We start from the raw sequence: 25153 nt of genomic DNA, 5'->3' as shown, positions 1-25153 counted from the left end.
AATAAATCACATATTCGCTCTACGCCATTATTACCTTCCTTACTTTCATCCATATATTTTGTTTGTTTTTTTTTCTAGCCTATTCACTCTTAGGGGCACAATGTGGCTCATTCTACTTTTTTTCGGATCCTTTGCTGCATTTTGGCTTTATGGTCATTACAAAGACAATGGGTCAAATGTGATGACAGCAATCAATCTTGCGGTCAGTCGTTGTCAGTTTCTACCAATTTGGTTACGTGTGTACATATTGGGTGTAGCTGAAACTGCCGTTACTGTTTTATGGCAACGTGGTATTGGTAGTAGTAGGCAGGCCCAAGAAGCTCATGTGGATGAGCTGGTGAGAGATCATCAATTGAGGATAGGCAAACGTACTATTGTGGTTACTGGAGGAGATTCGGGTATTGGAAGTGCAATTGTCGGGGGACTTTTGAATGCTGGTTTTCATGTGATTGTTGGTAAACGCGCACAAGATATATTTATTCAATATTGATTTTATTTTTATTTTTTTATGACTATTGCACTTTTGGGTGGAATACTAATACGCTCTTAATATAAACCACTCTAGTGTCCAAGACCGAGAGAGAGAAATGTCTTGTAGCTCACCCATGGATTGACAAGGTTTCATGGGTGGTAGGAGATCTGGCAAGCCTTCAAAGTGTACACTCAATAGCAGAGACAATTAAGGATATTATACCTAAAGGGCAGATTAACGGATTAATCAGTATGTAAACTGTCTTGAATTCACTTGGAGCTCTTTTATGTATCATTATATAGATACTAAAAGGCGTTACCCATTTAACGATCTGAATAGACAACGCTGGGATTATGAACACTCCTTGCCATATTACTGCCGATGGATTTGAATCACAGCATCAAGTGGTAAGATTTATTGATTACAGAGTATTTGGACTCACAATATGTATCCGATCAGAACTATATTTCTCCAATGCTGCTTACCATTTTGTTACTTCCGTGGATTGAGAAAGAAAATGGCTTTGTGTTATTTGCGTCGAGTTCAACTCTTTATGCTACCACTACAGTTGATTTCGACTTGGCGCGTAATTCTTATGAATGGGACGGTCTGACAGCATATGCTCACAGTAAACTTTGCCTGGCAGAAGCCGTGAGAGCACTAGGGACCCAATTGACATTGCACAAGAGCAACATCAAAGTGTATGGTATGGCAGAAAATACCTATAAACATGAGTATATATAATACTAACTTGGGATATTTTTATGTAAATTTGGTTATCAGCATATCATCCCGGTACTGTCAGAACAAGTTTATTTGCTCACACAACTGTCTTTTCCCTATTCTTTCTTTCCCGTCTTTTCGATTTTATCATGCTCTCTATAAAAGAAGGGAGCCGCACACCACTTTTCTTGGCATTCAAGGTCCCTAGTCCTAGTGGCTGCTACTGGTCCAATGAATCTAAGCAAACCATCCCTTCTGTGTCCATAAAAGATGAACATCTAAAAGATTCTGAGGTTTGTGATAGGATATGGAGTCAAACACTGACTTTTTGTCAGCTGGAACCAAAAATATTGCATGAATGTTTCCCTGAAGAAGCAAGATTGTAAGCTACCACTATCTTGTGCGTCTATCTTGTATACCTATATAGCTTTTTATTCCTAGAATATAAACCTTATTTTAATTTATCTTATTTCATTAATGTGATTAAAAGGGAAGAAATACAAGGCAATATATGTATATATATAGAGATTCATTTTACATTCACATATACCCGCTTTGTTTCTTATCTCCATATGTAGTGTTATTTTCGATCAAATCGGCTTACATATTTAATACACCCGGATGTCTTTCATTTTGAAATCTTATTTTACAATAAAGCACTACGTGTAAATATCGATGAAAGTAATAGCTAAAAAAATTTTCAAAGGAATATGGCAGATGTTATGTTTTATTTAATATCCTTAGTTCAATGAATAAATATAAATCAAAGAATACAATAATTTTATGACTCTAATAAGTAAGGTCTTCAATTAAAAACAAAAGTGTTGTACATCGATCATTTCCTAGCAAACAATGGAGCTGATGCTATATTAGATCTTTCAAGGTTAAAATTGCGTGTGAGCCATGTAACACACAATATCTTTTTTTTTAAATAAAATTATCCTTATAAGGGGATTTATACTCAAATTTGGCGATCTTCAACATGTAGTCTACTCGTGCAAACCGTCCTCATACAAAAAGTATATTTGTACGAAGATATGTTTGTACCCAAACCTTACATAACACAGACATATAGCCATATAAAATAGATTTTGTTGTGCTATACCCAAAGATGCGGATTTCATAAAGCAAATATATATATATATATATATATATATATTTAATAAATGTCATCATAAACCAAGCATATAAAGCCAGCCTGATCTTGATCGTATTCCCGTTATTCCTGTCCTTTCTCATACCTCTCTTCACAAAACTTACCATCCCCCATTCCTTTCCTTGCCATGAAGATAATATCATGCGTGGCCGCAATTTGCTTAGCCTTGTCGGTCAATGCTGCTCCCACAAATACAACTACAGAGCTCCCCTCTTTCAGCTTACACTCCAACCATGAATTCAAATTCAATGCTACCCGCGGTGTTTTGAGCGCACGCACAAAGTATTCGCGTTTTATCGAAGGCTCTACCTCATTCTCGGTTGGCAAGGTTCCTTTGACTGATTATTTGTATGATATAATGTATTATGGAAATGTCACCGTTGGTACACCTCCTCAGTTAATGCGCCTTGTATTTGATACTGGATCTTCAGATCTCTGGACAGGTAAGAAAAACGTTTTTTTTAATACTCATTTCTAACTATTGCTTGTTTTCTTTACTAATTCTGTATAATATATAAATATATTGTGATAAATACGTAGTCTCAACTAGCTGTGATTCTTGCGGTTCAAAGCAGAACAAGTTTGATCCAACGCTGTCAAACACGTACAAAACGACCGAGAAAAGCTGGGAAATTAGTTACGGTGACGGTTCTACAGCTTCTGGTCTTCTCGGTTATGACACCGTTCGTCTCGGTGATTTGGCTATCAAGGAACAGGGTATTGAACTTGCAGAGTTCGAATCTCCTTCGTTTATGTACAAACCAATTGATGGCTTACTGGGCCTGGGATTCAGTAGCCTTAATACCCTGAAAAACATTGCTACACCCGTTGATAACTTGATCAGCCAAAAGATCATTAGCAAACCTATTTTCAGTACCTATTATGGAAAAGAAGCTAGTGGAGGAGGAGGAGGCAAGTGCATATTATTTACATATATATATTGTTATTATTTGACTAACTAATATTTTATACTTTTCTTCTTCTTAGAAATCATCTTTGGAGACTACAACCCAAAACACATTGACGGACCCCTTACAACTATTCCCGTAAACAATACCCAAGGTATAATTCTAAATTATCTTAATATTATACATACGACACATTAAACCAATTACATTAAATGCTGTTTTTTTTTCTTTAAAAAAAGGTTTCTGGGGTGTCAATGTAAAAAATGTCAAAGTTGGTAAAACATCCGTAGTGACAGCACCATTTGACGCCATCATCGACACTGGAACTACTCTTCTTTTGTTTACTGACGAGGTTGCTCACTCTATTGCCGCAGCATATAATGCCATAGATCGCCGCGACGGTACCTTTATTATCGATTGTGATACAACCAATCTCAAACCTCTCCACTTGACATTGGGAAAGAGACAATTTACAATCCCTGTTGAATCCTTGATCTTCTACAATGAACCTGAGCGTTGTACTGCCGGCTTTGGTTACGGTGGTCTGCCTTTTGCTATTCTGGGCGATACATTCATTAAGAATCATTATATTATATTTAATCAAGAGATCCCTAATGTCAAAATTGCTCGTAGCAAATAAATGACAACTTAATTTATTAACTTATTTATGTACTAGTTTATCAATTTTAAACTTTATTTCTCTAGTTCTGCTTTCTGCCCTTAGATAGGCGCACCAGATCTGTCAAGAATCTTTGTTCTTTTTTGTATCTAAAATAAATTATTGTATATTAGAGCTCAAGATTTTTATTATTATTAATTTGGGTATATGAAAATACTTACATAACCGCACAGACTACACTAAAACAGGCTACACCCACACTGATATGCCTTGCTTTTTGATCAAGGGTTTGCCAACCAATATGATGTAATGACCATCGAGTGATTGCCCAGGAGGAAGCAAATGCCCCCATCGTTAGTCTACGAGGCATCCAGTTACGGATGTGTAGCTTATTTCTTTGGGCACCAACGTATGTTTTAATAAAATGGAGACTGTAGACAATACGGATGCTCACATTCACCATATTAGCCATGACAAGGCCAATAGCCCCAAAGTCCCAAACACTCATCCACAAATATCCAGCCAACATAAAACATATTGAAAACCCAATCATAGCATAGCTTTGGCGAGTAAGATCAGATGAAGATGCAGCAGATTGAACAAACGCCTCAGTAATGCCATTGATACCCATCATTGGCACATATAAGCAATATGCCGAAAGTACCTGCGGAGCATTTCGCACTGTAGACCACTCTTTGCCTACCAGTAAATCAATGAGCGTGCTTGTATAGTTTGTGGCAAAACAAACAAACAGTAAGCCAAGTAGCACGTGAAACCGTATGATTACAAGAAGTACATCAGTTACAGTTGTAATTGAATTCTCTTTCTGATCGGGTGACACGCTGAGAACCTTTGAGAATAGGGTACGGCCTGTTTCTTCCAAAGGCTGAAACAGGATGCGTACCACAAGGGAGCCTACAGAATATGAACGTAAAATCCAACAAAAAATAGCTATTGTGAGCAAATATAATTGTATATGACATGTTACATAAAACGCACCATAATTCACCACAAAAGCATATATGCCTTGATTGTCATCTGTGCTCAAAGCAGTAATCAACATCTTATCACCTTCTGTAAGGATATGCTTCAGTAATGATTGCTTAGTAAGGGTGATGGAAAGGTCTAATAGAGTGCGATCAAACCAATAGACTCTATAAAAGTAATTAGTACAATAATCTTGATATCATCAAACCTACTTTCCATCCGTGCTCACAAGGCGACGAGGATAGAGGGATCTGAGTGCAATGTTTCCCTTTGAGACCTCCATCGCAAAAAATCCAAGGTAGCCAACCATCATTGTAAGACCAAAAACCAGTTGAGCAATTGCAAAGGCCAGAACACCGTATGTGTTCTCGCCGTTGCCACGACTTCCCAAAATCGTGAGTCCAAATGTGACCAAGCATCTTAGCACAACTGCAACACCTTCGACAGAGACGCGCACCTGGAAATAAAGTCTTTGGAGAGCAAGGATAAAAAGAGGCTCGATAACCAGCTCTGCCATGGCAGCCACACCAAATATAATGACAGAGAGGTGGTAGTGAGGACATGTCTGATCGAAAGACAGGAAATAAGAGCAGGCCAAAATGGTGGTTATGAGGCCAAGGCAGGTTGGGATATATGATACATTCGTTGTTTTTTGCTCTACACCCTCGGGTGTTGTATCGAGAATTCCTAAAAAGGATTCAGAGCTCGAGGTCTTTGTTTCCTGACTACGTAACAATGCACAGCGGAAGCCTTCACGCGACAGGAAAAGAATGGTGGATAAGAGAAGTTCGAACTGAACTGACGCGATCCCGAGGGTCTCGGCTGAAGTGAATCGTAATACGACTTGGTGAAGTACAAATGTAACAAGCCGTGACATTAGCTGAAGCATAATGAGGTAATAAACCCCTTTGACTGATGATGCCAGTACGCCATCCGTCCCGGCTGAATTAGGCATTCTGAGTGGGTTATAAAAGAAATTAAAAAAAGAAAAAAGAAAGGGAAAAGAAAAAAAGGCAAATCGAAACGGTGTTTAAAGATAAAAATAACAGAGAACGTAGGACAAGGATTTAAAGAATTCATTAAAGAGGTCTCTTTCAACAAGCCAAGAAGAAACTTGATATGGGAGAATGTGGTTCAGGCAAATAACTCAGGTGTTTGCTGCTAACTGCCTTGACAGGTGCTTTTTTCTCAAATTAGCTCCAGTTTATACGGTGTGACAGTGATGGAGACAGATGTTGGACTGCCCTTGTGAAAGTTACACAGCATTTGTCTTTGGCCGCCATTTTTTTTTGTCTGTGTCTGGTATTCATCTCTTACTCATCTTGCTCTTCATCCCTTGATTTTATTGCGTTCAAAAGGCGATGGATATCTTTGGCATAAAGTCAAAGCAGCGGCGCAAACCGACGTTTGACCAGGGCCCAACATCCCCAGGAACACCCAAACACACTGATAAGATCGCGCCAACAAAATCTTGGGCAGGCGCATCCCATGCATCGGTCTATAACACAAACACTTACAGCAACACATTCGCAATTGATGACTACTTTCAAGGTATACAAGATAGAAATCAACTTAATAACTTGTTTTATCTTGTTTTTTTTTGGTTTATATGATAGCTGGTATTTATTTATATTTATATTTTGTAGACGAAAACGACAGCCCAAGCCGATCAAACACCTTTTCAATTGTTAGCTCTGATATGGAAAGCATGATCAGTTATGATGGAAGAAGTGCTCGAGAAGTTGAAGACTTATTTGACAAGATGCTGGTAAATGGATCCAAGGAAATAATCCTAGCTTAGTATCCAAATACTAATTTTAAGTTCTTTACGTTGACTCTACAAGACCCGTCGTGGTATCTTAGATACCAATGCGCGCGCAGTTATGTTATCCTTTCCGACCGACAAAAAGTGGCTGATGGTATCCCAGGATAAACAAGCACAAGTAACCCAACCAATTCCTACTGTTGTCACCAAGAGGAATGGTAACGAATATCGTGAACCTGACAAGAGTACACCCGAGTTCTACATCAAACAATTCCTGGAACCAGATATGACAGGTGTAACTCCACGACTTGTGGCGCATCTGGCGGTTAGCTTACGGACTATGCCCCTAAGGTATGACTGTTTATAAAGAAAGAAAAAAGAAAAAAGAAAAAAGAAGCTACGAAAAGAGTGACTTACCGCTGTTATTTTTAGCTGGGTGCGTCAATTTATCGAGTCTCGAGGCCTGCAAGTAATTACCAATGTAATTGGCATCCTAAACAAAAGAGAGCAAAAGTAAGACAGTATATTACAAGGATCGAGCTTCTCATAGTGTTTTTATCTCCCAATTACAGAACAGAGGCTGATTTACAGATGGAGGCCGAAATCTTAAAGTGCTTTAAATCTTTAATTAACAACAGAGTAGGTCATCAAACGGCTTTAAAAGTCGAAAAACTCAGATAATTAATTGATATTTTTATAGTGGGGTGCACGCGAAGTTATTTCGAACCCTCAATGTATCTACCATATCTTGCTTTCATTAGTTTCACCTCCTATACAAACACGAAAACTAGTTTGTGAAATCTTAGCCTTTGTCTGCCATGTGGATCTACCCAAGGGTCAGGATATTGTATTGAAGGGCATGGATAAATTGAGAGAATACAGAAGAGAATATGGTCGTTTTGACGCTTGGCTTAAATTACTGGATGCTACACTGGAAGGTCGTGGAAGAATGGGCAGTTTGGTGGGTGCAAGCGAGGATGTTAAGCGATTGGGACCTCAGGGTGCACCGGATAACCACTTGAGTGATTACGCAGTAAGTATTGGACGCTAGACTATGCTTCTTAAAATATGAAATTGTATTAATACAGCTTGCTCTATTTATCTTAGCTATCCAATATGATGCTTGTGAACTCTATAATCAGCGTTATTGAAGATGTAGAGGTGCGCATTCATCTTCGAAGCCAAATGGATGCCTGTGGGCTACAAAATATCATGGAAAAAATGCATGATTTCAGCAATGAAAACCTTCAACGCCACGTTGACATTTATACTAAAATGAAGGATAATGATCATGAGGATATGGTTGAAATATACAACGAAAAAATTTTGAGTGATATGAACGACCCACGCGACGTATTTGATACAATCCTGACACGTGTTGAAGGCACACGTAGTTACGATTTTTTCTTGAGTACACTACAGCATCTTTTGCTTATCCAAGGACAAGGCGATACCAAGTAAGAATATAAATAGCTTAATGGGTTAGCAATTTAATTCTAACTACCAAATCCAGAGTGCGTCATTATCAGTTGGTGGATAATATGGTTACTCAGATAGTTATGGACCGCAAGGGTTTAACAAACGAATATGATGCCGGTGGTCTGGGAATGTCTGTAGGCGCACTAATAGATAAATTTGCGGAGCAAGACCAGTTAGCTGCCGCTACTTCTGATGCCAAGCAGTTTAAAGCCATGTATGAAAAGGCTATCAAAGAGAAGCAGGAGTTGGAGTTAGAGATTAATATGACTCAAGGTAACTAATCGAGGTGATTTCAAAGATACAATCTCAAAAGTCGCTTACATTACTTCTTCATTTAGATGGCCTTGTGGGTCAGCTCAGAGAAAAAACCAACTCGCTCGAAGACTTGCTTAGAATGTCTCGCAAGACCATCTCTACCTTGCAGCGCAAACTTAAGGATACTCAACAAGAGCACCAAGCCAAATTGGTTAACCTGGATCAGCAACTAAAAGAAACGCTCCAGGCAGCTGCTGAAGCTATAGGCGAAAAAGGATCTAGTGGAAGTGAGAAATTCTACATGGGACGTGAAGATGTTAACCGTGCGTATGATCGTCTGCGTGCACAAGCTATTCTTGAAGGTGGAAATACAAATGAGTCAGAACCCGAGGTACGAAAGGAGAAGAAGAGAAAAAAAAGAGCCCAGAAATCTTATTCTTCAACTATCCAAATAGTCACTTCAGAACATACCAAAAGCAGAAGGCTTGTCAGAAGCTTTTAAATCCTCACTCACAAATCGGATGGGATCTTCTGCACCTACTGGATTTATTGTACCAGGAACCGTACCACTCATTGGCTTCACTCGTCGTGGAGCTAATAATACCAATCGTAAGCCTGTACCAAATCTGTCAAGTGTACCAATAAGGGAATCCAATGATAAGAGCGACGGAGTGATGATGAGAATGAGCCTCAAAAACCAAGTGAACGCGTTGCTAGATCAGGATGAAGAAACATTAGGAGATCATGCCGATAAACCTATCAGCGCGCTTGCTGCAGAGCTTGAAAAACAGCTACGAAAGAATAACTCTGCTCTTCAAAGTGCGGCATCAGATCATGAGGATACAAGATCAGTTGATGAAACAGAGACCTCAGAATATGCCAATGAGAATTTGCCTATCGAAGAAACTGAAGAAAAGAATGGACAGAATATAGCAACAACAGGCCAGATAGCCGAAAGTGATAGAGAAGATCACGAACAAGATGTTTCCTCAACCACCCAAGACCTCCTTGATGATTATGATACACCAAATTCATCAGATATACCTCCACCCCCTCCTCTTCCCCCTGTTGGGCTATCATATTTACCAGAAACTTCTTCAGACATACCACCTCCACCGCCACCTCCACCACCACCTCCACCGCCACCTCCAGCATGTGAATCTGGACTTCCTCCTCCCCCACCACCACCACCTCCTCCTATTGGTGGTGCTTCCCCCCCTCCTCCCCCACCATCACCTCCAGGTGGTGCCCCACTTCCTCCACCTCCACCTCCCCCACCTGGAAGTCCTGGAGGGCCCCCACCTCCCCCACCTCCCGGTGGTGCCCCTCCACCTCCTGGTGTTCCTTCTGGTCCACTTAGAAAGAAGATGCGCCATCAACCTGGTGTCAAGACCCGTGCGCTTCAATGGACCAAAATGCATACCCAGGCTGTTACAAAAACCATTTGGGCATCCGAAGACGTGGACGAAGAAGCACTGGAAGATGAACTGGATGATATGGGTATCTTTAATTCAGTAGAAGAGCTATTTGCTCAGAGAGTAATTGAAATCAAGAGGAAGAAGACCAAAGAAGTCAAGCAAGAAATCTGTATCATCGATACTAAGAAAGCTACCAATATTAGTAAGTATTTTAACAATGCGATTATTTTTTTGCTAAGCAATTTCCTACTCGAATTTAATTTAACTTAATTATATTTCATTAGATATCTCTTTGTTGGCAAAATTGAAACACTTTACTCTGCCTGAGATTGCAGCAAAGATCAAGGCCATGGATGACAATGTGTGCACAGAGATTGTTCTGCGGAATCTGCAAGACAATCTACCAACCCCAGAAGAGCAAGGAAAACTTTCAGTATTTGTTAAGAGTGCATCAGAAGACGCCTTGGAGAATCTTTCCAGACCTGATCAATTCTGCTTCCAGGTAATACAAAACAATAAAAAACGTTGAGTACCAACGTTACTTACTATTTCGAGATACTTTTAGATAATGGAGATCGATCGCTTCAAAGAAAGAGTCGATAACATGCTTTTCCGTGCTACATTCTGGGAAAAATATCACCAGCTGGCCCAGGTTTGTCTACAACAATATATATATATATATATATATATATATATATAATATATTTAACATTAAATTCTGACTTTCTGTATTTCAGAACATGTCCTCTGTACTGGAGGCATCATTGTCCCTCAAAGAATCTCAGCCATTTAAGGAGTTACTCAAGGTAGATTGTATTACAGAAAAAAAACATTACACAGCATTTACAATGATTATTATGGTATCTTGTGCATTGTATCACTATAGCTTATTCTTGTACTGGGTAACTTTATGAACTCCACTTCATTCCAAGGTGGTGCTTTCGGTATCAAGATTTCCAGTATCAACAAGGTGAATATTTATTATTTTTGTATAAAGTTTTGTATATTAATGCTCTTTAATTATGCCATTAGTTGTTGGATACCAAGGGAACCGAAAATGATACAACTTTACTTCATTTCTTGGCTGGTGCTGTCGAGAAGAAATTCCCTCGCTTACAGGTGTTCCTTGACGATTTAAAAGAAACAGGTCGAGCATGTCGAAGTAAGTAATAAGACATCATCGATTAAAGTTTGCATACTTTTTACACTATTGTTATAGTCACGCTCCCGGACGTTATCAAAGAGTACAATGAACTTCGCAGTGGAATTTCCAAACTTATAAAAGAGCTCAAGATTCATTACGACGATTCATATGAAGCACCCGAAGATGACAAGTATGCAGATGTTATGCGTAAGTTTAGGGATGAGGCAGCCGAGAAGTTTGATGAGCTCGAGGTTCGATATACGTCCATGGATGTCGCATATAAGGATGTTGTTGGCTTTTATGGTGAGAACCCTGGACAAATACAGCCAGACGAATTCTTTGGCATCTTCAAAACCTTTACATCCAGCTGGGAGGTAAGACAAAGTAAACCTGGTTGCGCTGGTTACAGAATCTGATTGATATCGCCTTTTTAAGCGCGCAATGAGTGACAATGCCAAAGCACAAAAGAAACTTGACGATCTAGAAAAGGCACGCGTAAAAGATGAAGAACGAAAGGAACGGATAAAGGCTCAGAAGCTTCGAGGGGTTGACACCAGCGATGGTAATTTCTGTATACTGGTTGACTTGGTGTATAAGGATACTTTACTGAAGCATATCTTTTCATTTAGCATTGGGAACAGGATCCGAAGAAGAGAAGAATATTATGGACAATTTGCTGGATAAATTGCGAGCAGGAGAGATGGATACCAGCAGCAAGCGACGTGCTGAAAGATCAACCGGAAGAGAGCGCAGGATGATGAAGAGTGAATCGGTTGTTTTGATGGCCGAAGATCTCTTAAAGAGTATCCAAACAGACGATGAACCTGTATTACGTACGCGCCAGTCTTCACGTACCAAAGATACAAGCATATTATTAGAGGAGGCCTACATGGCCTAACCAATTTAACACACATTCTTGTATACAATACAACTTATTTATTATGATCATGCCTCTCACATTAAAATCAAAGTTTAATGGGGTAAAAACCCAAAAACGGTGGGTAAACTTAAGTTTCAATAAGCGTTCTTGTTTTGTTTTTGTATTTGTGTATGTACGTGTGTGTTTTTTATAGAAGGAGAAGAAAGAGTATTTAAATGTTTCAAAAACAAATTTTTATATATTCACCTTCTTTCTCTTTCTGATGAGTAATGCTTCTAAAAAAACGGCTGCCGTCTTGGGCGCAGGGTAAGCATAGAAATAAAAGTCGACCACTAAACTCATAACAATAAATATAGTTTCAGTGGCATGTGTGCCGCGATTCAGTTGAAAAAACGGTTTGGAATAGTTGCAGACCTTTTTGACAGAAACGATGATATTGGAGGGACATGGCTTACAAATAAATATCCTGGATGTGCCTGCGATATACCTAGCCATCTATACTCCTTGAGTTTTGAGCCAAACCCATGCACGTATTCTAAATATAAACATTACTCTTAAATTACAGTCCAGATGACTAATGTGTGTTTATAGTGTGGTCAAAGCAGTACAGCGGACAAGAAGAAATTCTCCAATACATGCAAAATGTTGCACAAAAGTATGATTTATATGCCCAAACAAAATTCCAGACCGAGGTTATTTGCACTACCTGGCTTGAAGATATTCAGAAGTGGAAGGTCGATTGGCGAAAAACTACAGACCATTCTCAACTATTCACAGGACTCTATGATTTCTTGTTTATTGGAATTGGACCACTTAATATTCCATTCACACCCGAGGAGCTCAAAGGGTTTGAAGGAACAGTTGTGCACACTGCTGTGTGGGATAATAGTGTTGATTTTACTGGAAAGCGTGTAGCAGTGGTTGGCAGTGGCTCAAGGCAAGAATTTATTTTATATATATTTGTACAATTAAAATCGAAGGATGACCTATACTTATTTTTATTGCTTTTGTTCTGTATTCAAACAGTGGAGTGCAAGTCATCCCAGAACTGGCGAAAACAGCTGGACACCTATATAGTTATCAGCGTACACCTGCATGGATCATGCAACGTAGCCAGTTTGATACGCCCGATTTTATCAAGTCACTTTTTGTATACCTGCCTTTTGTGCTTTATATATACCGCTGTTACGTCTTCTTCAAGGTGGGTTGGCATATAAAGATTAGCCGTAATTGATATCATTATTTTAGTACGAGTTCTTGTATCTTTTCCTGGCTTTGCATTCCACTATAATCGGAAAACTCGCTCGTTCTTATTTGGAAGGTTCTATGAAAAAAGAGCTTGAGCGTGCTGGAAAACCAGAGCTTGCTCCTCTTTTAATTCCTCCCTTTGCCCCAGGGTGTAAGCGTATCGGTGTTTCCTCAACCTACTTAAGTTCATTGGCACGTGATAACGTAACCCTTATACCATGCGCAGTCAAGAGTGTTCATGGACGTACGATCGTGGATGTAAATGGCGATGAAAACGAAGTAGATATTTTGGTTTTAGCGACTGGGTATAATGTCAAGGGTTTTACTGGAAACCTAAAAGGTATTTACACAAGAAATGAATAAGTAAGCTATGAAATACTTACATTATTCTTACATTTAGTTTACGGAAGAAATGGAATTGGGTTGCTCGATGAGTGGTCAAAAGAGTTTCCAAAGACATACAAAACAGTGAATGTACATGGATTCCCAAACATGTTTTTTATGATAGGTCCTTCCTCAGGAATTGGTCATAGTACTGTGGTATCTGTTATGGAGTGGTATGTGCTGAAAAACGCGAGGAAAGACTATTTATGACAAAATTATACTATAGTCAAGTGGATTTGGCAATGCAGTGTATCAAGCGTATTATTGATAAAAATCTTTCTGCTGTCGAACCCTCCGCTGCTGCTCAAGATGCCTTTGTAGCCAAATTAATCAAAGATCTAAAGCCAACTGTCTGGAACACAGATTGTGTCTCTTGGTATAAAAATGATGGCGGACAGGTAGATTGATATTTGTTGTCTAGCATCTTGTTCTTATTCTTATTGCATATTTAGGTAACCGGAGTGTGGTCTGGAAGTATTATTAGCTTTTGGTGGGAGCTTCGAAAGTCAGAGCCTTATAACTACATAGAGTATGCGCTTAATAATCATAAAGTCCAATAATTCACTTAATAGTATTACTATTAATATACATACACTCCAACTATTTGTCAGTGTTGTAGGTTTATGGTAACGCATTAAAGTATCACCAATTATACCAATAAACTCATGTGTCTTTTAATTTTTTAAAAAAAATTGTAAGCTTTTGAAGACAAAAAAGAATCGAACCGCGAGGATTATTATTTGTGGTTCTCCACCGATTAATTTTGTTTCATATACACAACAATCAATAGCAAGTGAAAAAGAAAGGAGTGTAAAGCATACTCTCTTTTCGAATGGTTACCGAATGAAAGTCACGCTCTTTGATTGTAAGTCTTTGACTTCCTAATATATATATATATATAAGCATTTGAGTTAACGATCGTAATCCCGTGATAAGTATTGTGCTTAAACCCTTGAGTGTACAAGATATTTAAATTAAATTGATTAAGGAACAGCTGTGTCTAACTGTAAAGGCATATATTATACAAATACGTAAATTAATATATTCCTTTTAGACAGATGTTTCCATAGAGTAAATTAGCTCACATGTAAGTCTAGGAAACAAAACAAATCCCCCTTTTCTTTAATCTTGATTCATAAAAAAAAACAGCCCTTTAATTCAAAATGCATTTCTTTGTTATACAAAAATAAAGCTTTCCCTGACATGCCTTGAAAAAAATCGAATATCTTGTGATCAGCCGAAGGCGATAAAAGGTGTGTAGAAGCAGACACACAAATATATGTATAATGTATATTTAATATGCTATTATGGCCATTATATCACTTATAAAATATGTATTAAGGGTTTCTCAAGCACCCGTCAAAGCCCTAAACTTTGACGAGAGCTTCCTAACTTAGCAGTTTTTTGTTAGCGATTAGCCAAAACCATGGATTTCACTTTTGCCCTTTACACGTAGGGTATTTGAGTGGAGCAGGTGTAACTAATTACGGGCCTACTATGAGAGAGGACGCTTAAGTTGAATAGCGTTTATGCCTGAGTTACTGACTAGCAAAGATTATAATCCCAATTGGAGGCCTTGTAACGAGTGTTAATAAACCACTGTTAAGATGATGTGTTCTCGAAGCAATAGATCTGCACTCAGTAATTAATTAGGATGTGTCAAAAAATATTTATGGCTGGGCGTATAGGGATGAAAATCAGTTGTCGAGATTGGAGAAATGTTTCTAACGAGGTAAAAAGGTTGCTTTATTTCGCTATGCTAAACTTCCTCTGATAATGACCTACTCTGCCAGATTCTCTTCTACTCCTCTACATCCACTTCAATCTTCTCCCTTCGTCTCGTACTTTCTCCGCAATGTAGCGGCCATCAACCACCACGCCCACCACCTCAGGACTTTGGCAGGCGCTTGAGAAACCCCTTATTTTGTTTATTTGTGAGATGAGAGGTAAATTACCGTTGTGTTCTTTGTTACACATTCTAGACTTAATTTACATAATGGAATTATGCGTTTTTTCTCCTTGTGAAGAGCACCGAAATATAAGCGCGTACCTTATTATCTAGTTTGGTTTGGTCTTTTAGCGGACTATATTCTAGTTTGGTAAAGTATAGGGACCTCAAATTGATTGTATTATACGAAATGTGAACATTGTAGAATCCAGAGAAGATCCCAAGCACATATATAATAACTTACAGATAAATCAAATGATTTTAATTAATTTTATTTACCAAAAAAAACATACACAAAAAGAAATATAACTCCAGTTAAATGCTTCACCTTAAATATCTATATATACTAAGAATCAAAGAAGGTGTGGAACATTAAAAGATGTTACACATGTATTCTTCTAGCGATAGACAGCTTGGTTACTAAAACAGATAATGCTTTATAATAATTGTAACTTTAACTGTAACTGTAATTGTAATTGCAATTTTATTTTATAAAGATAATCTGAAATTCTCTAGCCATATATATCGCTTCTTCTTCTATCTAAAAGCTTCCTATATTCAGAGAATACATTTATCGTTCTTCTACTTTTCTGTGTAATATGACAATACCTACAGTAGGAATTATTGGCAGCGGGTAATTCATCAAAGATAGAAACCTGACCCTACTATGTATGTTAACATATTTTTACTAGGTTCAGTGGAATATGTGCGGCTATTAAAGTCAAAAAGCAACTCGGTATCACTGCTCGTATATTTGAGGTCTCAGAAGACTTAGGAGGAACATGGAATCACAATACTTATCCTGGGTGTGCATGCGATGTTGATAGTCATGTATACTCTTTCAGTTTTGCAAAAAATCCTAGTAGGTCATACACAAGTATATTACATTTGAGTATTATTAACCTTAAGATTATCAAGATTGGACTGAAAAGTTTAGCAGTAGTCCCGAGATCAAAGAATATATTCGAGATGTAGCCAAGAGGTTCAATGTGTATAACGACATACAATTCAAAACACATGTAGTGCGAGCAACATGGTTAGAGAGTGAAAACAAATGGAAGTTGGATTGGACCCAAGACGGAATGCCTATAGAGACATCTTATTTTGATTATATGTATGTATATTTAGCTTTCTACTTTAGATTATATACAATGGTTTAATATTTGGCAAAACTAGATTTTCTGGACTAGGACCTCTGCGTGTGCCTCACATCCCAGACAAGTTCAAGGCATTTGAAGGAACTGTTGTTCACACCAGCAAATGGGATTCATCCATAGATTTTACGAACAAACGCGTAGCTGTCATTGGAACTGGAGCAAGGTATCATAATTTAATAGGATCGGTCAAAGTAAATGTAAGCTAACGCTGTTATCTAGTGCGATCCAAGCCATCCCCCATCTTGTAAAAGTTGCTGCTACCCTAGACACTTATCAGCGTACCAATTCATGGATTATCGACCGTTATCAAATGCGTTTTTCTAGATTTGTAAAGTTTCTATTCACATATCTTCCGTTCACCATGTTTCTGTACAGAGCATTCTTTTTCTTTTTGGTAAGTCATATAACATATCATTTGATCTTTTGCACTAAATTCTTTTAAATAGTGGGAGTATCTTTATACATTGATGGGTTATCCCAACTCAAGAACCTCTAAAATGATATCCAGGTATATACGATATCGTATGATTAAGCGTCTTACGAACAAAGGTAGGGGCGACCTAGTCCCAGTTTTGGTTCCGTAAGTATCATATAGATAAATAATATACATATATTATACTAAATGTTGAAGCAGTGATTATGCTATTGGGTGCAAGCGTGGTGCTCTATCAGATGATTATTTGGAAACTTTGTGCGCTGAAAATGTGCGCATCAATCGTGTTCCAATAAAAAATATTGTGGGAAGAACTATTATTACTGAAGATGGACGGATATCAGAGTACGATATTGTATGTTTGGCTACCGGATTTAAAACGACCAGCATATTAGGCGATTTACAAGGTAAGTAATCAAGCTGAGCATCTTTTTTATGAGTCTAATATGGTAAACCGTCTATGCCTGTAGTGACTGGACGTAATAGTTTATCTCTTAATAAATTGTGGGAAACGTCATACCCAAAGACGTATAAATCGGTCGGAATTCATGGATTTCCCAACTTCTTTATGTTGGCTGGCCCGGCTTCTATTCTTGGACACAGCTCTGTAGTATTTATGATCGAGCAGTAAGAAAAGATAACCATTGTACTTATTATAAATACTTATTTACATTGCTTCTGAAATAGACAAGTTAAACTTGCGATTAATTCAATTAAGTATGCGCAGAAACACGACTTGGTCGCAATGGAGCCAACGGCAGAAGCTCAGGATAAATTCATTAATGAGCTTCTGGAAGATCTAAAAGATACCGCATGGTCTTCCGGATGTGATTCCTGGTACAAAAACGAAAGAGGAGAGGTATGCTAAATATTTAAACGAAACCTAATTATCTTTATAAACTAAATACCCACATCAAAATTAGATTTTTGCTCTTTGGTCTGGCACTGCCACCTCTTTCTGGTGGAAGCTTCGTAGAACAAACTATACTGATGATTATATTAAATACGGTAAAACCGAGTGTACAGAAAGACCCTAGTTTCTTGAGCATGAAGATTTGCTGCTACCATCTGGCTATTAATCCGGTCACTCACAACACAGAAGCATTAAAAACATCTTAAAGTGAGTAATAGAACACAATATTTTGTCATCTATCGATATCCATTGGTTTACTGGTAAAACACAAGATCTTAGCAGTAATATATTTACCTGTACAGATCGATTTCATTGAAGTGCAACACGCATTTTGATATATATATATAGCAAATATATTTAGAAAATAAACAACCTTCTTCTGACTACTTGACCATTTACTTCAGTAACAGTTCATAATCATGCTACATAGCTCAATTCTTATTCTTTTCTTCCTCATTGTAATACTAAAAAAACCCAAAATGTAGGTAAAATCCAAATATTTATTATGCTGTCGATTGTGAAAGCCTTTACTAGTTGGTACCTTTTAAATAAAACTAAAAATAATAATACTGTTGTTGGTATTTTTTTTTATGATAAGAGCAATTGCTGTAACCTTTACGTTTATTTAAAAGATAAGTTCGGTCGAATTATCTTAGGGTTTCTAATGTTGCTCATTTTATGAAGGTATTTTCAGTTGGATAGAAGTCATTTTTTGTTATGTCCTATTTTTTTTACTAGAGGATAAAAAGTTATTTCCAGAAATCCACAGTGATTTGTTTAGATAAAGGTTTTAGCCATTTTTCTAGACAATTATTTAACGGACATCTCAAATGTACTAATTCACTAAAAGATTTGAGCAATAAAAAAATGTGCCTTGTGGCTTAAATAAACCGCTGTAGATGCTCTAAACCGATAGATAATACATATGCTCAACACTCTGTCTTTACTGCCCTGACTATATATATGTCCTTATTTCCCGGATCTGTCATGGCTTCTTGATTTCCTTTGCCTTCCTGACATTTTCGCGGATTCTTTTACATAGGGAATACCATCCATAGCTCAACACCGCCTATCCACTCCCAAAGTTATATGGAATTTTACTAGGCCTAAAATTGCTTTCTGGACTACCCCAGATATCATATAACGTCTACACCATCTGGTAGAGACTCGTACACCGCAAGATACCATATCGAAAATGATCGCTCAAACACAGCATTGGCGGAATCAGTTACTTCAATTGTATTATATGCAAGTATTTAAACAATGATCATAACTTCTGGATATGCACTCTAAAAAGTCGTATTCGGGATCAAATATGTTTTCTATTATTTACTGAGCCCAAATGTCTTACCTTTGACTGTATGCTTCAACCATACTCTCACGTTCATTCAGCGTAGCCAATGCCACATTAGATATCCATATGATCTTCACATGTAAACTTCGGGCCATACGGAGCGTTCATTTCAAATTTATTTTTAATGTTAAATTTATCTCTAAGCATATAGGAGCTTAATCTACAGTACACACTAAAAGATTCGAGGCTGAATTAGCTTTAGTTTTTCCCTAGAGTCCTCATTTTTAAATAAATTACCTTTAATACATATTACAAAAAAATAGAATGGCTAGTTTTATTTTCTGTGCAATTCTTAATAGCTTTGTGTTGGTGTTAATAGGAAAAAAAAAGAAGAGGACTCCGTGGTCTTTAGTGTCGATTCTAGTAGTTTTGTAAATTCTCTGGAAACATGGAGGTTTGACTGATGATTTAGTTTTGGCGGGAGCTGCATGTACACTGAACAGTTGTAGAAAAAACCAAAGCATTTTTTTTTGTTTTTGTTTAAAATAGATTGCTCTATTTTTGTATTGCGTCACTTTCTGTCGAATTTTAGCTGTGATAATATATAGATGAGAATCACAAAAGAGATGAGGGAAATAAAAAACACTAGTCATAGACTTAAAGTCTAGGTCTGTACAGGCGTTTAATATTTAGTGATCGCTTATTTATACTTTCCGCAGTGCCATGAAGGAAAAAGAGAGAAAGACACGTACCTAGCTTTTTTATATTCTTATTAGTAAATTTTCACAAATTTATGCTGCTTAAAATTGTAGCAAACTCCACATACAAAAATTGATACACATTTCGCCTTGGACCTAGACTTTCTGAACATCTTCAGCAGTGAGATGACTTTTAATTTATCTAAGAAAATTTTGTTCAGCCAAACAGTTCGATTTATCATCATCATCATCATCATCATCATATTAGAAAGACAGGATGAAATTAGAGATCATGTGATTTAGCCCTTCTAATCGGTCACGTGTTCTCTAATTTACTTGCTATTTCTCACTAAAATAAAATGTAAAAACCTATACTACTTGGTAATTGTGTGCCGTACATTATTACCAGTAGGGAACAGTTACATAGAACTTAACGTAGCCCAATGCCCCCCCCCCCCCCCCCCCCCCCCCCCAAAGAGAGGGGGGAGCAAAGCTCCTAGTTCTATTTTAAATAAAAATTAAATTCTATCTTTTATCTTATTAATGTCTGCGGTATAAACACCATAATTGAGTAAAGAACAGACCCCACAACCAAACACTAGTTCCGTCTTGCTAATGAACCTGGTAAGTTAACAATCTCCAGAACTGTTACACACCAAGCACACGTACACTACACACTCATACAGTGTAAACCAACCATTACATAACAGGGATTTGAATTACAGGGATTTTAATAGTAGTAGATGTGGTATTTCAGGTACGAAACAATAGAAAAATAAAATATTTGATAATAGAAACGTATAGAAATACTTTGAGACTGTATATAAGTTGTCTTTATTCATAAATAAAAAGTGTCCCTTTTTATAAGAAAACACAATCTGCTCTTGTCATTACGTCTTAGTTTCTTAAGGCTTTCTTCCTTTACTATATTTGGTTATTAGAGTGTATTTACTGCTTAACTAGTGTCAGTGTTACAATTATGACATCAAGTCATAAATCGTACTTCTTTAGCTCTTAGCTATTCTTTTCTCTTTTATACTAGAGCTTTAGGACTTCCTACTAAATTAGCTCCATATCGATCTGACACAGTTTACCCCGCAGTATGATATAATTATCTTAACAATCTTTAAGATATTATCTACAGTACTAACTGTAATAATTATTGGGCTGATTACTTAATCATTTATATAAATTTTATACTGACAAGATGATAGTTACTATGCTATCCCAATATGAATATGTTCTTATATGTGATAAATCCAACATCCGAGTGTCTGGATCACCACAGTAGATAAAAACAATATTATTTTGTCTCTTTAATAAATAACACTCTCACAGTATCTACTTTTCCCATTATTGAGATACTAACCCATAAACAATCCCGAATACCTCAAATTTTAGCTATTGTGGTGATCCAGACACTTGGTTGTTGGATTTATTACATCTAAGAACATATTCCTATTATTATAGTAAAACAGCTATCATTACAAGAACAAATGAATAATTTATTTATTTTACTTATGGTAAATCAATAAGACCAATAATTAATTACAGTAAGTACTGTAATTATGACAGCTCAGTAAGTACTGAGTTAATATGAGGACACTGCAATTAGATTAAATTATAAACATAGCAGTACCAGCTCTCTAATATCTAAATGAACTCAGACTTAAGAAATTAAGATGTGACTGACAAAGCAGATCGTGTTTTGATATAAAAAGGACAACTTTGTATTCTTTAATAAAGACGACCGATATACAGTCTCAAAGTATTCTTATATACGTCTCAATCTTTTTACTGTTGATTTTATTCTATAAAACTTCACAGCTATATATTTAAATTAAATAAAAAACTAAAAATAAAGTGAACTGCTGAATATACTCTAATCAAAGTTTCAGATTTTAGCATGCATATCCTGCTACAACCTTGAATACAACTCAGTGCACATGTACCGTTTTATTAAAGTTAAAAAATTGTATCACAAATTCCAAAAAAAAAGAAATTATAACCTCAGTTTAAATTAACACAAATTTATACCTTTGTACTTTATATAATTCAACCAAATGTTTAATTATCTTGCGTTCCAGTGATTAGTTTTTGCTGAAAACAAGTGTGTTAAAGAGCTAGAGACAATAAAAAACGAGTGGGATAAGAGGCGCGGCGGGCTTTTAAATAAATCGAATATTCGGAGTATGAATTAGCTTGAAAATTGAAATCCGCTACTTACTCCTGCAGTGGGAAAGTGTTGTTTTCAGTCTCCATTTAAGTAGTATTAAAAGACAGAATAGATACCATTAGGGTGTTTTAAATTTAGATATTTTCATCGGCGAATGTAAAAAGCAAGTCAGCTTCTTAAAAGAATTCCGAAACTAGTGAAGTATCTGTAAAAAATATCTAAATCAAAAAACGAGATTTCTTTTAGACTTTTAGAAGTCGACTTAATTTTTTTATACATGACGTTACTTAGGGAAGTCAAGTAATATATTTTCATATTAGATGTTATTGGCTAATTAGTAGAGTATAGAGAGAAAATAAAAATATCAAATTCTTCAAGCTCTTAAACTTGAAACACATTATTTTATCAGGCACAGATTTAATATGGAATGTCAATTTGGGCAATATGCTCTCTGGTTAAGAATTGTAAAGATAGACTAAAAAATTAATATATTCTTATTATCAGAGTTACATCTTGTCAGGTTTAATAAAATATATATTTCCTTGATTTATATAAGATTTTCAAGTATATTTAATTGAACTAAAATAAAACTAAAAATCTTATCAACTAAGAATTTAATATTTTTATTTGATGTTGGAATATCAAGATTTATTGAAAAATAAAAATAAAAAACTATTATACAAAAAACACTTAACAACTTATTAAGAGCTAGTATAAATTCTAAATATCAATTAAATACTGAATACTATCAATAATAATAATAATAAAATCATAATTAAATATTAAAAACAAATTATGTTTTGCTTGTTTATTAATTCTTTTTACAAACGTCTGCTTTGATTTGATTAAATCAAATCCATTTTTATATAGGTTTATATTGTTTATAGATACCTAGTCTTTGTTCTCTTGAATTATCTTTGATATTTGTTTATTCTTATCAAGTTTAAAGAAGGCATTGAAAGTGCAATTTAAATCAATTTACTCTTATGATGCCCTTGACTTAAACAGTCGATATATAAAGTAAATTATTCTGTAGTATATGATTTTTTTTAGCTTATTCCATGTGTTTGATTATTTCAAAGAGAATCTCTAACAGGCAGATAATTTTATATTTTCTGAAAATCGTAAGTAAAAACTCTAAATAAAAAAATATCACTTTACATATCAATTCAATTTAGTTTTTTTTTAAAATAAATTTTGAGAGCATTTTCACAAATATATCTTAAATCCTTGTCGAATTTAGTACAAAGATAAAAAAAAACTATCTTTTTGTTCGCAAAAAAAATTTATCAGACTGCTGTAGGTATAAAGCTTTACTAAACTTTTAAACTTGAGACAGAAGCTAATATAAATGTGGCTGTTTGAGATGCGCTAAGATATTAAATTTTAACATAAAATGTATACAACAAGTAAAAATAAGATGCTAATAATTAATAGAAATGAAGAATAATACTTAAACTAAGTTAGAACTAGTTTAAAAATCTTAAATAATATAATAATAAAAAAAACCTGGTTTGGGTTGGTCAAAATACAATATATATATTGTAGTTATTGTATATGTATCAGATTAGCTCTTGTGTTTACTTTAATTTTATTTCATTGGATATAGAAACTGTGACGCTACAAGATGATAGCAAATAGCAACAACTTCTTTTATAAAAAGATATAAATATAACAATATAGTTTGCATTTAAACTATAAGCTCTGAGCCGCATTACTCTACTCAGATATGTTTTACAATAAAGTATGTGTATTATAATTGAATACATGTACGTTTCACATATATATATTATATTTGGGAATAGTTTCTATAATATCTGAGTTATTACTCGTTTGAATCTACTAACAGTCCAAATTGAAAATTATAATAGAATTCACAAATTATATAAAAGCCGTGTACACCTAAATTTTACCTAAACAATTGTGTTGTGTACATTACACTCTTCTTACAAATAACCTGATATTCTTGCTTAAAAAAACACAGAACCTTATATCAAGTACCCACACTTTATGAAACTAATTAGTCCAAGTCTAATTATGGGGTAGTACATATCAAATGTTGTTTGTTGAGACTTTTAAATATGAGTAAAGAGCCAATGGAATCGAAGAATGTCTAGAATTTATGATGATATGAATACTATATGACCTGAAGACTTGAAAGTCATCTCTGAGAATGGTGGTATATAACACTCCAGGTATAGAGAAATATTGTATATGCCTTCCGAGTGGTGAGATTTTATTATATGGAGATTATTTCGATTTTTATTTTTCAGTAATTATAAAATAAAGGAATAATATTGTTGGTGGTGGCGATTCTGGTAGTTTTGTAAAGTTGATGGTGGGATGATGGGATGGCGGGATGGAGGGAATGTTGAAAGAAGATTCAAGCCATCGTTAAAAAAGAATTTTTTTTTGTTGTGATTACGGCGCAGTGAAGGTCACATTAATATACTATCCTCTCTCAGAAACTGTAAGTGAACACTGAACGGTATTTCAACCTCCATATGGATAACAGTGTCCCTGTAAATGGGCCCTGCTATGGTTCTTTTACTATCGGGTACACAAAGGCTGTCTGCACCACCGATTGGTAATACCAGTTTACAAAAAAGCGCACACTATCCGAATTATCAATTAGCATCCTTAGTTTGTAAGAAGACATAAAAAGAAATAGACAATATCATATATTTTGTATTGGTGCAGCCAATTGACTGGTAGAGGGATCTCTGAGTGCGTGCGTGTATATTGAAAAGAGGAAAGAGATAGGTGTAAGAGCTTATCTGAAATACACTAACAGGGTATATATATAATCCTAGAGTGACTTTTGGTATATGGATTTATCACGCGGCGTGTTATTGTAAGGATATAATTGTCTAAGAAGAAGAGAGATCAACGAGATAAAGATTTGTGGTGGATAAACAGAGAGTGCGAGAGTGAGAGAGAGAGAGAGTGAGTGAGAGAGAGAGAGTGAGAGGGAGAGAGTGAGAGGGAGAGAGAGAGTGAGAGAGAAAGAGTGAGAGAGAAAGAGCAAGAGAGAAAGAGAGAGAGAGAGAGCAAGAGAGCCAGAGAGCAAGAGAGAAAGATAAAGAGAGAGCGAGA

The 25153-nt window shown here is 36.1% G+C and overlaps 6 protein-coding genes across 6 annotated transcripts; 5 read left to right on the top strand and 1 right to left on the bottom strand.

Annotated features, from left to right (window-relative positions):
- Nucleotides 1-100: 100 nt before the first annotated feature.
- PHYBLDRAFT_146869 (hypothetical protein) lies at nucleotides 101-1581 on the top strand (the record flags this gene model as incomplete). The annotated part of the gene is made up of 5 exons (XM_018431741.1): nucleotides 101-455; nucleotides 566-721; nucleotides 812-879; nucleotides 932-1178; nucleotides 1256-1581. The coding sequence occupies 5 exons, from the start codon at nucleotides 101-103 to the stop codon at nucleotides 1579-1581; spliced, it is 1152 nt and encodes a 383-aa protein (XP_018289930.1).
- An 871-nt stretch (nucleotides 1582-2452) lies between these two features.
- On the top strand, nucleotides 2453-4056 carry PHYBLDRAFT_75110 (secreted aspartyl protease). The gene is made up of 4 exons (XM_018443047.1): nucleotides 2453-2794; nucleotides 2892-3263; nucleotides 3339-3413; nucleotides 3499-4056. The coding sequence occupies exons 1-4, from the start codon at nucleotides 2479-2481 to the stop codon at nucleotides 3897-3899; spliced, it is 1164 nt and encodes a 387-aa protein (XP_018289929.1). The 5' UTR covers nucleotides 2453-2478; the 3' UTR covers nucleotides 3900-4056.
- Nucleotides 4057-4296: 240 nt separating this feature from the next.
- Nucleotides 4297-5799, bottom strand: PHYBLDRAFT_98127 (hypothetical protein; the record flags this gene model as incomplete). The annotated part of the gene is made up of 4 exons (XM_018444042.1): nucleotides 4297-4793; nucleotides 4878-5030; nucleotides 5103-5552; nucleotides 5592-5799. Coding segments are annotated over 4 exons (1308 nt in total), but the record flags the coding sequence as incomplete, so codon positions are not given.
- Nucleotides 5800-6766: 967 nt separating this feature from the next.
- PHYBLDRAFT_101503 (hypothetical protein) lies at nucleotides 6767-7663 on the top strand (the record flags this gene model as incomplete). The annotated part of the gene is made up of 4 exons (XM_018427641.1): nucleotides 6767-6981; nucleotides 7063-7143; nucleotides 7203-7269; nucleotides 7331-7663. Coding segments are annotated over 4 exons (696 nt in total), but the record flags the coding sequence as incomplete, so codon positions are not given.
- A 4400-nt stretch (nucleotides 7664-12063) lies between these two features.
- PHYBLDRAFT_125601 (hypothetical protein) lies at nucleotides 12064-14122 on the top strand. The gene is made up of 8 exons (XM_018429052.1): nucleotides 12064-12112; nucleotides 12163-12332; nucleotides 12398-12815; nucleotides 12884-13007; nucleotides 13061-13394; nucleotides 13455-13611; nucleotides 13665-13836; nucleotides 13891-14122. Exons 1-8 carry the CDS (start codon nucleotides 12069-12071, stop codon nucleotides 13996-13998), a joined length of 1527 nt encoding a protein of 508 aa, XP_018289926.1. The 5' UTR covers nucleotides 12064-12068; the 3' UTR covers nucleotides 13999-14122.
- Nucleotides 14123-15985: 1863 nt separating this feature from the next.
- Nucleotides 15986-18013, top strand: PHYBLDRAFT_146864 (hypothetical protein; the record flags this gene model as incomplete). The annotated part of the gene is made up of 10 exons (XM_018431740.1): nucleotides 15986-16020; nucleotides 16079-16248; nucleotides 16305-16500; nucleotides 16563-16706; nucleotides 16763-16937; nucleotides 16990-17123; nucleotides 17178-17383; nucleotides 17447-17603; nucleotides 17664-17835; nucleotides 17900-18013. 10 exons carry the CDS (start codon nucleotides 15986-15988, stop codon nucleotides 18011-18013), a joined length of 1503 nt encoding a protein of 500 aa, XP_018289925.1.
- Nucleotides 18014-25153: the final 7140 nt, after the last annotated feature.

Source organism: Phycomyces blakesleeanus (genome assembly GCF_001638985.1).
Source record: "Phycomyces blakesleeanus NRRL 1555(-) unplaced genomic scaffold PHYBLscaffold_14, whole genome shotgun sequence".
Taxonomy (NCBI): Eukaryota; Fungi; Mucoromycota; class Mucoromycetes; order Mucorales; family Phycomycetaceae; genus Phycomyces; species Phycomyces blakesleeanus.
This window is presented reverse-complemented; position numbering and strand designations above follow the sequence as displayed.